The 15,521-nt window shown below is 33.5% G+C and overlaps 1 protein-coding gene across 2 annotated transcripts in view; it reads left to right on the top strand.

Moving 5' to 3' along the window:
* The first annotated feature begins 583 nt into the window (after nt 1-583).
* The window catches only part of LOC110373008 (protein apterous), an 85,175-nt gene continuing 70,237 nt past the window's right edge, over nt 584-15,521 (top strand). For both annotated transcript variants that reach the window (XM_021330093.3, XM_021330092.3), the window contains exons 1-2: nt 584-733; nt 10,398-10,720. In XM_021330093.3, the coding sequence (XP_021185768.3) occupies nt 698-733; nt 10,398-10,720 (359 nt within the window). In that variant the 5' untranslated portion in view covers nt 584-697. The remainder of the gene's footprint in view (nt 734-10,397; nt 10,721-15,521) is intronic.

Raw genomic sequence — 15,521 nt, 5'->3', positions numbered from 1 at the left:
GTAAAATTTTGAAATTGTACTTTTATTTTTATTGTTTCTTTCTTGTATTAAGTTAATCTAATTTGACTACCTGATTTTATCCCACAGTAGAATAATTTTGAAAAAAAAGTATTTATTATATCTAAAGTTCTTCAAATGAGTATGAAAACTCAATAAACGTAATAAAATACAACTTTATTACACTTTTTAATTTTGAAAATTGCATATCACCATGTATATAAAAAATATATACACGGGTAAAACTTAAAAGTAATCCTGTTAGCTACTGTAAATAGACTTATTTACATCAAAAAACACTTTGTATAATATTTTATGGATATATAAAAATACAGTATAATAAAATCATAGCCCATAAAATTATCCAAACAATATGATAATTTTGATAAAAACGTGACTATAATTTTTCGCCACAAATGACTGAATGGAAAAAACTGCAAGCATTTATTGCGCCGAAATGCTTTAAACGGCAGAAAAAAATCGTAAACACAGATTTAAAAAAATTGTTAATCTTGGTGGGGAGGGGCGTAGCTTTGGGCGGTGTTCGGCCCACCTTCGCTGGTGGGGCAAAATGCTTCTTGAGCTAGTTGCGCCACGGCAGCGACCAAGATCGCACGCATGTTTCGCGAGTGAGTGCTGCAGTGTTGTGGGGCAGAGGCCCATACATTCGAAAATACCAAACGAAAAAATTGAACCCCAGATGGGAGTATACGAGGAGAGGGGAACGATGCACTGGGTACGGAACTTTTAAAAGTTATTTTTGTTTACAAGTTTTCATTAGTTTTAATTAAAAGTTTATGTTTTCACTTCATATTTTCATGTTTATGTGATACAACTTTATTTATTTTATTTTTTAACTTATTTAAACATAAAATAGTACTTGTATACAACTTTTTATAACATAACTTTAGTCTAATTTTAATTTGCTTATTAGAAAACTCTTTCAAAACATTACAATTAGCTAAGTTACTGCATATTTATGGCCAAAGTTATAAGCACTTCAGATTCATTAAAGAAATATTCATAAAATCTCTTAAAAATGATGTTATTGATTTTACTCTTACCATTTGGCCGGCACAACAGAATATGGGCGGTTAGAACACTCCCTGAAAGAAAATGAAAATTCCGCCATTTTTTTCAGGGACTACATTATTAATATTGTCTTAGACGTATAAGCAGATAATGAGATATAATTTAAAGCAAATTATACAGGCATGGTTCTAATATAATTCCTCTTATTAATTGTGATATATTGGAATTTGAGCATTAATTTACTCTTACAAATCAGCCTGTAGCATATTATACAAATTCCCATACTGCAAATAGTATAACAACTAAATAAAGGTTAGATATTTTCAAACATTGATACTTGAGAAGTCTTAAGATTACTAGGATTGATATAAAATAAAGGAGTTGCCGTACAAATAATTGTAAAGCAGTTTTATATTGCTATCCGTATTATTGGCCTACCAACGTCCGTCCTTCCTGTTTTCCAGGAATTTATAAGTTTACATTTTATTTATAAGTGTAAAACATTATATGTTTTAACTTATAAATAGACTGTAAAGTAAGTTTGTATTTGTATATTTTTTAAATCTGTGTTCTTTGCAATATTTCCTCGTTCTGTTTGTCTGTGCATGCATTGCGCATGCGTTCTTCATTTGTTTTAGTATTACTTAGGTATATTGTCCTAATACTAAATACATGTATGTATTAGACTTTCTGTATACATACTTTTAATGTATGAAGTATATTATTGTTGTACCGTACTTTACTTATAATTATTTAGTCACAGATGGAGTTTTGATATTTAGACTGTAGATTGTAGATATTTAGACTGTTAGATAGAGAATAATGATAAACTTATGAGCCAAATTAATTATTATCAAGATAATTCAACTTTAATTTATTGTAGATAATAGGTATCTTATTTACTAATAATGAAGAAAGCTGTATATTTATAGTATATATTATATTCATTATTGTTACATTATTTTATTTAAGTCAATGAAAACTAACTCGTGTGCGCATGCGTCTATCGTTGCGCCGGAGTTGAATGCAGTTCTTGTTTAGACACTTAACTTGGTTAAAATGCTACAGAAATGTAGTATTTTATTTATGTATTGTATTAATATAATAGTCATTTATTATATCTATATGCTAACGGGTATTGATAAATGCATTTTATAAATTAAATTAAATCTATTAAGTTATAATAAGCTGCAAGTACCTATTGACTGAAGTAACACTATCACATAAGTATTACATACCTAAGTGTACAAAGTAGGCAATCTACCTACACATAGGTACCATATGCGGCATACGACATAATATAAGTATCTATATAATTTTTTTTATGTATTAATATAAGCATGTACCAATGAGCGTACCTATTTGTTAAAAATATCTAGAAGATCTTCGAAGCAGACATAATTTGGACGTATAGTATAGGTAGTTAGGTATATCACATTTTATATGCCTTATTTTACATTGGTAGATATTTTTAAATTTTGTATGGCTACGGGTTTCAGTTGCTTCTGCGTCGGCGCATGCACCTAGGTACTAGACCGATAAGATTTATTTAAGAGTAATCTCTGAGTATTAATTTATAGATAGCCTTATTATAAGTTCTTATATATGTATAAGTATATTAATTATGAGAGTATAATCATACTATTTATTTGGATGTTATACGAGTACTTACTTATATTGTAGTTTCAGTCCCCGTGTTCAGGGAGACTGTTAGTTTTTATGGTTTATATGAAAGAAGTTTCCTTTCAAGGGAGATAGTATTACATATGAATGCACTCATATTTGAAACAATAATAAAAAAAAAATACAATAAAATTCGCTAGTATACCTAATATTGTATAAAAGGGAAGATAGGTGCCGTGGTACCGTGTACTTAAGATATATTTTGTATGTAGATATAAATTGAATAGCAGTAGTTGTAGTATTGAAATAACTAATAGATTTCAATATAGGTTCTTCAGTAGTTATTCCAATTTTTAAGTGTTTTCATAGTTTGACTCAGTAGCTAGTCTAGAAACTTACACATAGCTTGCCGAAAATAAACCTCTCACTCAAATGAAGTTACCCTTATATACTTAAGTGTAACTATACCTTGGACACTAATGATGAGACTCTAAGCTTTGGAACTATTGAAGAAGATGCGACCAAAGCAACTGGTTCACCTTTGTACATTCACTCATGAATTTTGGAAAAAGAAAGTCGAAAATACAGCGCTGTTTAATTCAGCAATGCCCTTTGTATCTACCTAATTCACTCATGAATTTTGGAAAAGAAAATTGAAAATACAGTGCTGTTTGATTCAGCAATACTGTATCATTTACTTGCATAGGAATTATTTCAAACTCGGAGAATTATAGTTGCTTGTTTTGCGATAAACTCAAAACTACTGCAAAGATTTTCATGCAGTTTTCACCAATAGATAGAGTAATAATTAAGAAAAGAGTAGGTTTAAAATATATAATATACCAGAGAAATGACAGCTAAGTATATTCGGATAGAAAATAAGATTTAAAAAGCCTAATTAAATGAAACCCCGTCTATCGCGCTTTATGCCAAAACTACTGAACAGATAATGAAATCTTTTATACAGGTAGTGTCTAAAATGATCATATCTGTAAGTTTATATGCATATGCGGAAATTAGTTCCCTCGGGACGCGGGTAGAACCTCTGTAATTAGCTAGTATCCCATAATCTGTGAATTATATCACTGATATACAATATCATGAAGATTCTCATTAGTCTACCGTTATCCGTATTTAGGTGTAAACGTTATTAGTTCATCAATTGCGGGAAATCATTATCCTTGTACCTAGAACAATGTTCAAGCTTAAATCTGGCGTTGAGCATAGATTTGAAAATAAGGGTGCGTCTACACGGTGCATGTAGCTGGAGCAAGTCAACATGCGCAAATGACAAGAGCACGCTGGTTTATTTTGCTTTGGTACATGCGCGAGTCGCTGGACCCACACGTTTTTTAAATCAATATAACCTGAGCATGTGCCTCAACTTGCGCAAGCTACTTGCACCGTGTAGATGCACCTTAATTATTAAGCTTACTACATTCGGCTACTTATATAGTTGGTATAGTACATTGGGTATTTTCCGGGGAACTACTACTCGTATCCCGATAAAATATAGCCTATGTTACGCGGGGATAATGTAGCCAACAGCAAATATGTTTTCAAATCGGCTCAGCAGTTTCGGCGAATTTAGGGTATAAACAAACATATAAAAATGTTTAAACTTTATTATATTAGTCTAGATTAGCATTGGTAACCATAGGAAGATGCTTACTACATTATATATCAAATTATTGAGCGCGATATAATTGTGCTATGCCTCATGTCGCGTAGTGAAATTGCTGTGCACGACGTCTCGGGTTCGATAGGGTCGAAATCGCTTCATAGCCTTTAGAAACTTTCACAAAGCAGTCCGGAGTCTGGAAGGTGGCGGTTTAATACCCCCATGCTAGAAGGACACGTAAAGTCGGCGTCCTCGAATGCTACTCAGTAGCAGTCGTTGTTATAATTCTACGTCAGAGGCTGTCAGACGGATTTGAGAAAACTTTGATACCAGGACTTACTACATCTATAATATAAAAATGAATCGCAAAATGTGTTGGTAAGCGCATAACTCAACAACGCCTGGACCCATTTGGCTAATTTTTTTTTGTTGTGTTAGTTATTGTCAGGAGAAGGTTCTTATGAAAAAAAAATAGGGTAAAGTAGAGAAGTCAGTTGACGGGAGCGAAGCCGCGGGCAAAAGCTAGTATACAATAAAGATACTTTGACTTGCTAGGTGATTAAACTTGCAGCTTACTCAATAAGAAGAAGAATACTATATTATGCTATTACTTAGCCGCCTTAAACCCCATATTGTATTTCTACTGGTAGCAGCAATACAAGAGAGTGATAATAGATATATAATAACTAATTACTATCTAGCGGCTCGTTATAAAATACAACTACCTCTATATTAGTTGAAAACCGTAACTCGCTTAATGTTTAAATTGCAAAGATTATTATGACGCTTAATTATTGCAGGTTAAATGAGGTCTCATTGACTAACGTGTAATAAGCACCTATGTAGTTGTAATCGATTTAGAACAAGTATTTATTTAATATGTTAGCAAAGTTTTCATAGTTTATTTCTAAATGCACTGAAAAACCTCAATTTAATGAATTATTAATGTACACAATATACATATATACAAACTTAAGCTACTTATCTTTATACAAAACTAAAAATAAAATACTATATACAAAATGTATATAAACATAAAACATAATATAAAAGAGCATCGATCAGGCGTCGAAGTATTCCTCCGCATCACTGTCCTCCGGAAACGTGCCCAGAAGACTGGCTGCATTGCCACGTTGAATGGCAATGCTAATAAATTCTTTGTCCAAAGAATAAGCCAGCCAATTTATTTAATATGTTTATAGCAAGAGTTTATTCTGTTTAATCAACACATTACTGAACGTTATTATTTGCTAAAAGATCAGTTACTTACATAATAATTATTTTATTTTTCAGAATAGTTTAGAACTAGGTGCAGTACAGCTTACGGTTTATATTTTCATAATTCTCATTCAAAATTAAGAACCTCTAGGGTCCATTTTCACCTACAATATTAACCGTCTCATTTTAATCAAAACAATACTGCGTACCTACTTTGAAAATTCATAGAAAACATTAAACAAAACTGACAGACTACACACAAAAATCTGGTGGTTATTTTATATACCTACGTGTATAGCTATTTATATTATAGATCTAAAATCTTATCTTTGTGCTACCGCGGCCCCTTATAAAGAGGCTATTTTCAATATTTAGAACCTTTTTACAAATTACCAACAAACTAGGATAATTTGGCATCGATACACCATCTCTTATTCACTAGTATTGTTTGATGGTTTTTTTTCCCCGTAAGTGCCTACTTACACAGATATATTACGAGTTAATCTCATACACAAACTTTTCCTTCCCTCAATAATATTTATTTTAATTTTAATTCTTTATTTACCATACAAATATTAATTAAGTTAATAAAACAACTTTTAATTAAGCTTATCACAATTTCTCTTTAACCGTTTTTAATCCCATGTATTTATACACTTTATAAATGCAACTATGTTAATCTGTCTTGATTTTACCGCAAAACTGCTGAACCGATTTCAATGAAATTCGGTACACGGATAAGTAAGGGCCTAAGATGGGACATACGCTTTTTAAACAGATGCGGTAGGTTATTCTTTCGGAAAATCCATGGAACAGTTAGTGAAAAAATAATTTGAATTTATCGCAAAATATTCTTTCTTAATACACCATTTTTAAGTTAACAACATTGTCTTTAAATAATGAAATAAAGATAAAATGGGCGCAAAGTGGAACTCAGTTTTATTCAGTAAATGCACAAATGATTCGCTAGTAGTCGGGTCTTTGAAAAGGTTTAGTTCGAAAAGGTTATAGGTAAGTCTATTATCTACAATACTATTTTCAATTATATCTGTCCCTAGATATGGCTTTTAAGTGAAGCTTTTATACAAGCGAAAACCACAATTGTTCTTGTTTTTAGACGCATCTTTTGAAAGAAAATTCCAACTCGCTTCAAATATCCGAATAACCGCTGAATGTGCTCAATTTCAACCAAATCAGTTTAGGCGTTATTTCGTATAGTTGTCGAATTTGTCATTATAATTATGTTAATTAAACAAAATGGTTTTATATTCGTCTCAATTGGAAGAAACTGCGATGAACTTACCGTCGGAACTTTTAATTAGGCCATAGTTAGCCTCCGTGCTTTTTTAAATACAGAAACATAGACTATACCTTGTGTACTAAAAAGTTAAGATAAACTATTACACAAATTACCCATTTAATTAATATATTGTCTATGGGAACTGTCAGTTAAATTCATAATTGGAACATAATTAATTTGTAAGTACTTAAATCAAGTGGTATCAAGTTTTATCTAAGCATAGGACCATTTAAGGAGGATATAAAATAATATTAATTATCTAGGCCATACTTATCTATGCGTTATTTTAAATCAAGAACAGTAGCAAAACTAATTATATCCACCACCATGCAAGTGAAGCAAAAAACTAAATCTGATAGTAAACCATAAATTACCATAATAAAATTCAGTAAATAAACTAAAACTATAAAATAAATATATTATTTAATATTATGGTCGGATGCACTTCTGACCGTTTTTTTTTTAATGAACTCTATGGATCTTGATAATCTTTGGTACCTAATATATTTGATGAATTAATTGCTAGCATAAATTACCCTAACGTTACTAGCTATATTATGACTGTGCTAGTTTATAAATCTCATAGTGAAAATTGCTGTGTGGGTTACGATAAAATTTTACAAAGAGGTACTTGCTGATCTACCTCAGAAATCCTTACAACTTGGTCACTAAATAATAAAAAAAATAGGTGGTAGATACTAAATAAATAAAAAAGAAATATATTTTTGTATGTTTGTATCTCAAAAGCTCCGCAACTACTGAACCGCTTTGAAAAATTATTTCATTGTTAGAAAGCTACACTCTTCTCGAGTAGCATAGGCTATATTTTATCTCGGTACTTACGGGCAGTAGTTCCTATCGGACGCGACTGAAACCCCGGGAAAACGACTAATCCCTACTAATATTATAAATGCGAAAGTAACTCTGTCTGTCTGTCTGCCTATTACGCTATCACGTCTAAACCACTGAACTGATTTAAAAAAAAATTGGTACAGAGATAGAGTTGACCTTCAGAAAGAACATAGGATAGTTTTTATTCCGGACTTTTGAAGAGTTCTCTTGGAAACGCGATATAACCGAACTTGACGCTTGCGAAGCCGCGGACGGAAGCTAGTATTTTATATGTATAAGACCTAATGCAACCTAGTTTAGCGTCACACAACTTTGCGTTGTCAAGAAAGTTAGTTTGTCAAAGAACTTACACTTTTATTCCTAACTTTACCTGAAGATTTCAGCGAAATGGAGTAGTTTTATGCGAATAGAACTTCAGGTTCGAGTTTTGCTTGTTCACAACTGATTTGTAGTGAATAGTAGTAATATTTTATGAACGGTGCATACCAATAATATCTATTGAAAATTATCTACAATTATATTTTTTATTTTCTTGTTTTTTTTTCTTTATTTTGAGGTGTTTTAGAATTGTGCTAAGATTTCTATTTTTGTTAAAGTGTTACTAAGTGGTATAGTTAGTTATACCTTTGTGTCTATCTCCAGAATAATGTATCAAATTATAGAAATTACTTTTTAATTGAATGCAGTAACTTTTCATTTTACAGCCACTTATAAAAAATATTATTTCACGCGTACGGCTCTTCATATAAGCATATGACATAAGAATGTACTGCGCAGTACAATAATCATTATTTACGTTAAATATCATCGGTAAACAATAACCGGCCTAGCTCTAAATCTCAATGATAAGGGAGCGACCCCACCTCGATGAACTCACGACCCTAAGATTATATAATTATGTGTCTAGACGTGTCAATATTACGTATATAGTATATGCCTAACATTGCATACTATACACTACTCCATGAAAGAGTATATGTTAAAATTACCAACGGCTATATTAGATAGGTACGGCCTCGAATATCCACAACATTTGAAAACTACAGTCTGACTGCAGGTGACAGCTGGTTGATGGCCTTTGCACATCATAACACGCTTTTGCTCTATCCTTCCTGTACACTGAAATATGATAATATATAAAGAAATAGATTAAGCATTACTTAGATTAAGCAACTTAGGTTACTAACTATAATAAGGCCACTTTAAAAGTACTGAACGCAAGAAATATATACCTATGCGTTTAACTTAGATGCAATAAAATAATTTTCGAACAAAAATAGCCTGTGACTAATCGTTAAAAACCATAGATAAATACTAAACCTGGAACCTAAATCTATGCTCAAAGCTAAGAAAACTGGTCACATTATTCCCTCCAGTCACTAGGTACGAATAAGCTTCTTGGTAGCATTCAAGACGTTTTAAATATCGGGCTCCTAATTCGGCAAAGAGGGTTGGAAGAGCGCAGGCGTGAAGGGGCTACAGACGTACCCCTCGTTCCCTATGTAAAATATGTACATATATTATATGTAAGTATAGAAATGGTAGGCTTTCCGTCTTTGCGTATTTGAAAAGATGTTTGGGTTGAAGATTTGGACTTGCTGGTTGGATTTTTGGACTGTATGTGTGTAGTCTGCTGTTATGGGATTTTGTAAGGCAATTTTAGGCTCATACTAGTTTAATGGGTATTACTGTGATTTTGTAAGCTAATGTGGTTTCATCTGTTTAAAATTATGCAGTAACATTGGAAGTGTGGGACAATACAAGTTCTGAAACAGGCATAAAATAAAACTTCTACATTTATAAAATGATTTATAAATACTCCCTAACTTAACTGAAAGTGAAATGCACCCAGTTTGCTCCTTAAATAGGTACTAATGAAATTAATTATGATAATTGTAACTTGGTGAGTACCGTTTGCACAAACTTAGACGTTAGGGGTCGCTCCTTAGGGTGGGTGGGGTGAGAAGAGGGGGCGGGAGCGTCCAATTTCTGGAGCCTTGTTCAAGGACTCAAGCTGAAGTTCAACGTTTACGTAAATTATTAAATGTTGTAAGGAGATTTATTAACAATAGACAGACTGTGGATGGAAATTGTATTGTGGATATTGTAATGTTATAGTTTCAGACTTTTGAATGAGTGGAATAAATCAACTGAAAAAATATTTGAATATTAAAGTGAATTTTTATGTACGTGATATCAAGTTCGTAAGAAGAAGCTTTTCAGTATGAATCTGAATATCCGTAAGGAACTTACGATTCAATATTTTAACTTTGTAATAATGTTGATGATAATATGTATGTATTTAAATTCAATATAAGAACAACTGTTAAATATTTATACTTAAGCCTACATTTTATCTTGGTCCTTGAATAAATACCATAAAGCTTGTAGGTAGGCGAAGTATTTATCCTACTTTACATACGATAGTAAACAATGTAGGAATCTTAAACATTTCCTTTCCTAGAAGTACCTACATATATATTAAACTAGCGGTTTCTCTCGCGTCCCGTGGAAGCTACCAGACTTGATAAAGATTTTGATATCATTTATTTTAATTTGAGTATTAATATGTTCAAGAAATACATGTGTTCTTTAGTTCACGAGTTCATAAGCTCACTGAAGGTACTCTGTTTGCACTTAAACCCATTCATAACTGTATGTAATTGACTGCCTTTCACCTGAAAATGTGTCGGTCCCACATCCTGTAACATCCAAAATTCAGTGCCAAAATTGACGTAACACTCATTGTTTCAGCAACAAAGCGAGAGATACCTTACGTCGGCGTACGAGGGGGGCGGAGACCTGTCCCCCGTCGCGCCCGCGACGTCTCCCGGCTCGCCCCGTGACTGCACCTCATGTAGGAAGCGAGAGCCCCCGGACGAAACGCCCCAAGCCCCCCCAGAAGACGCCTGTGCTGGCTGCGGAGGCCGCATAACAGACAGATACTACCTTCTGGCGCTAGAACGCCGCTGGCATACCCCATGCTTAAAGTGCTGCGAGTGCAAGATGCCCCTCGATTCGGAACAGCGGTGCTATGCCAGGGATAGCAGTATTTTCTGCAAGAATGACTATTTCAGGTAAGTCCTTGTTTTTGACAGATCCTTCTTCTTCAACTTTTTTGTCAGAAGGGAATTCAACGGGTAGGTCTTCACCAGGTAAGGTGTGGTGTCTCAAATAAGGTGTTTCTTCACACATGAATCTTTCGTGATGAAAATAAATCCCTTGTTGAATACATGTGATAACTTTTCGTCATAAATGTAACTGCATCGTGTAGGTATTTCAGTAAAAGGTTGTATAATTATAATATGACGCTTTTCTTTAAGAATATTTCAAAATGCAGGGCAATTTCGCTCGTACATTTTCAAATAAAGCGTAAAAAGTTCTAAAGTTACGATCAAAAGAAACATTTATGAAAACTACACATGTAACTGTCATTTATTTAGAATTAATGAGTGCTACGTTAATTTAGTATACATTGCGTTTGTGACAACGACAGTGGTTCGTATGTATAGTGTTGAGACGGCAATGTATCGCGCACGTTAGGATATGAGGGCCATAATTATATCAACGTTGCGAATTATGAGGACGTATCGTGAGTCGCATTGAATATAAATAGGATTCACTTATACAACTGACGAACGGGTCCCGTATTGAATAACTGTAGTTGCAAAGAATTTTTAGTTTTTCTAATCAAATATTACATTTTATGACCGTGTCTACGTACTGATTATAGTGAGTATTACTGCGTCCCAAAAATAAACTTGGGATCATGACAGATAACTTTCTATTTATAAACCAAATAAAACATGATAACATGCAGTTAAAAATATAATGACACATTAATAATTACTTCTGGTATCACAGCCCAATTTAACGTGCATGAACTATTGTTTAAACTATATGTACAAAAGGAATTAACTATAGAGAAATGCTGTTATAAGCCCCTTAATTTTTCCGTCTAAGAAATAATTCTTCTGAAAAGTTGGACGAAAGACATACGTGTAAGTAAAACAGCCCACAGTCCTAAGTAGCATTCAATAAATGCAGAGCAGACTGAAACCTAAACCCTCAGAAACAAACCATTGGTATTTACTTTGCAATACGATAAAACATCGTTCAATTAAATCGGTTACTGCACAGTGTGAAATACTACCGTCCCAACAGTTCATAGTCAATATTCCTGGAAAATCACGCGAAATACTTGGAAATCTGTCTACGGAACCCTAGTGGTTCCAACGTGTCCCATTCATAGACGCGTCTGAATAGGTTATTTCAAAAGCATAGTTGAAAGGTCAAAGGTCATATTTTTAATTACAGGTTATTATTCCGTTGTGCATTTATGATGATTCCAGTTATAAGAAAATTAATATTATATAAAAGTAGTATTTTCCAGTAAATAACTGAAAACATGAATGGCGAACTGATTTATTTTACAGTAGCCTTAAAATATAATGTAAAGAATATTTTTATTGCTTAACATTTTTTTTCTTATATCCCAAACTAGTAGCTCCAGGTTTGCTGAGTTTTTTACCCATTATTGCAGTTAATAAAACAAACCGCTTGAAAATGTTTCTGTAACATAGCCTATACTTTCTTTAAATAAAACTCTATTTCTATCGATGGAATCAATCCTTTTAACAATATTTATAGTACACAGCACAACAGCATAAGAAACCCGAATCGATTGCAAGAGGTGTCAAAATGCGTTATGTATTTTAATTATTTCTCTGACAATGTTTATTATTAATAGAACTACGCACAAAGGCGATAAAATTGTTAAACATAGCACCCTTTACTTAAGTTATTGTTAATCTATATTCTATAGCATTCTTGATACTTGTTTAAGTAGAAACACAAAGTACTTTACGGGTAGTCAGAAGCCAGTAAGTCTGATACCAGTCTGCCGCCCGGGTAACTGGGTTGAGGTGGTCAGATAGGGTAGTCGCTCCTTGTAAAGCACTGGTACTCAACTACATCCGGTTAGACTGGAAGCCGACCCCAACATAGTTGGGAAAAAGGTTCGGAGGATGATGATGTTTAAGTAGAAACACAAATAACGCAGCTACTTAATCATTTTGTTAAAAATTAACCTAACTATGTGAAGAAAATTAAAATCTAATTGAAGTTTTAAGATAATTTTCTGGTCTAAAGGTTTAGATCGCAATCAGCGGATTAAGAAAGAGTTTTAAATGTTGCTTCTGTCTGTTAAGTATAATTTGCGGCAGTTTACATAATTATATTTGCAAAGTTTGTTTAGCGTTTAACATTTTTGATTTAACTTCAGTTTTGGTTGCCCTTGAACTTCTATTTATAGACCAGCTTCTATATCTATACTTTTAGGAAGTACTCTTTTTATTTCCATAAAACCAAAGCACTCAGAGAGGATTTAATCCTAAAAAAACTTCACCACTCCTGCCTATCGGTTCTTGATAAACTCAATAAGCACTGCACGGAATTTTGTGGTTTTCACTAAAATACAGAGTGTGATTCATTAATCAAGGTGAGGTTTGTCAAAAGTAGTCTTTAGCATTGCTCGATAAATTGGTTATGTGACACTGAAAGAATTTTACTAATTGATCCGATAGTTCCTGGAATGAGTCATTTGTATATAATCCTAACTAGAAATCCCCTAGCTACATTGACTAGAAAAGTAACCATAAGTAGTACTTCAGTTGGTTGTCTCCGATACCTCAAAGGTGCTCAAAGGCATCTTCCATCCGTATTTGGTACATTTTGTATAGCCAATAGAGTAGCTCCGATGTAACTATGTAGCAGATGTATGCGCATCCTTTATTTACAATGTATTCTTCTTAGAATGGTAAGACTTGATTTGGTATTTCGTGACGTGTATGTGAATTGTTATTCGGATTGTCTTGAGAGTCATGGGATATGCACTGGTACTCAGCTGAATCTGGTTAGACTGGAAGCCGACCCCAACATAGTTGGGAAAAGACTCGGGAGATGAAGAGTCATGGGATATGCAGAAGAATACTTAATTTAGAGTTGAGAATGTTGGTTTGTTACGCGTTCAAGCCAAAACGGTTGATTGATATAAAATGCTTGGATATTCTATTGGTATCTTAGAGATGTACCTACATAAATAAGGAATCTTTTATTAGACACGGGTCATAGTTCCCTAATTAGGTGAACGAAGTCGTGGGCGAAACCTAGTTAAAGAATAGAGACACACAATAACGACAGGATACGATTACTCGAAGATAAAGAACAGTTTTTATGGTCTGAAAATTCTATAAACTTATATATTGTAAGGTTGTGTATAAATAAATAAATAAATATTATTTCTATATCTTCTGCAACCAGACGTCATTATAATATGAAGCACTAAGATAGCCCACACTTTCTATCTGAAATACATATATTATCTTAGGCAAGTAAGTCTAAAGCCTATTTAGCAGGAATGAGGTGCCATATAAAATGGCAAGCCATTCATAGGTTTTGAATGAAGCATAGGAACTCATAAATAAAGGCTTGGTATTCATACTAACACCATTAAAATTTATGTCCAGCTTCGTAGTCTTAAAATTAATAATGTCTGGAATAGTGATATGTTGAATTATATGCGTCTTTGAGACTCAAAACTAAGCTTTTGATGAGCAAGATGAGCAGATACGAGAAGAGGCCAAAACGTACTTCTATTTGTTAAATGTTTTTTAAAGTACTTTAATTTCAACCTATGTATGGTGATGTTATTCTTATAAATCTGAAGGGTTTTGTTTTTATGTTTCTTTGTTAGCCTGAATGCATTAAACTCAGGAGCAATAATTACTGGTCCGATTTGAACAATTTTTACAGTGTATCGAAAGGCTATAGATTAATTTTTATCCGGGTGGGCAAACTTCCCACGGGACACGAGTGTTTGTACGCGTGGCAAAATCCGCCAGTGTGTTATTCAGATCAGCAGCTAGGACTAAATCTCTAATAGACCACCATTCGCCTATCCCAAAACATTTTCTAAATACCACAGTCACCCAGTGAGTCACCGCGGTAGTGCGTCCCGTCACGCGTACATCACCTACGAAGGTCTCTATCAGATGTACGTTTTACATTTTACGTCCTACGGGCTCCACAAGTCACCTGGCGTTATCTGCCCGTTTACTTAGAACACGTACGGTCTATCTCCGCGGGATGTCGGGTTGGATTGAGTTAGGGCCGGTAGCGGGAGCGGATTGGAGAAGCGTTTTTCATTCCTACTAGCTACCTAATGAGGGCGAGAGAATGAAGGGTAATAACATAATTTTGCTTGACTAGTTAAATTTTAGGTTCGTGGGAGGATCTATTTAATTTTTTAATGTTTACTGCCAGAAGACGCATGGTTGAGCGAATCGTTTGCAGTATTTGATGGAATATCGAGATGTGGATTGTGGATGACCCGAATATATGTTTTTTTTAACTATCATCTGTCTTCTTATTAATCTTCGAGGGATTTATAAACAATGTAGGATAAAAAAAAAACAGTAAAAATAAATCATATTTCTCTCAACTCGCTCCCGCTCAACGCTTGCACCGCTCCCACCCCAATATTAGCCAAGTTTCTTTTTTATATCCCTAATATATTCAGTTTTAACCGTTCAAATTGTCGTCGATATTTCACTACCATGCAGTGACGTCATCGTCCACGTCATAAAGTATGAGAATTACGATGTTCCGCTTTGTAACTGATACTCTGATACTTTCAACGTTCCTCAGATTATGACATATTACAATATAATAAAGTTATTCTATCAGATAGTGGACATTTACATAAATAAACTATTGAGGAAGGACATCAATTTTTATGTGATAATGTAGCCAATGGGCTACTGTTTTGCTTTGCAGGGGAGTTGAAATAAGGTTGTCATTATGTCGGAATTTATTTGA

Source organism: Helicoverpa armigera, chromosome 1 (assembly GCF_030705265.1).
Source record: "Helicoverpa armigera isolate CAAS_96S chromosome 1, ASM3070526v1, whole genome shotgun sequence".
NCBI lineage: Eukaryota > Metazoa > Arthropoda > Insecta > Lepidoptera > Noctuidae > Helicoverpa > Helicoverpa armigera.
This window is presented reverse-complemented; position numbering and strand designations above follow the sequence as displayed.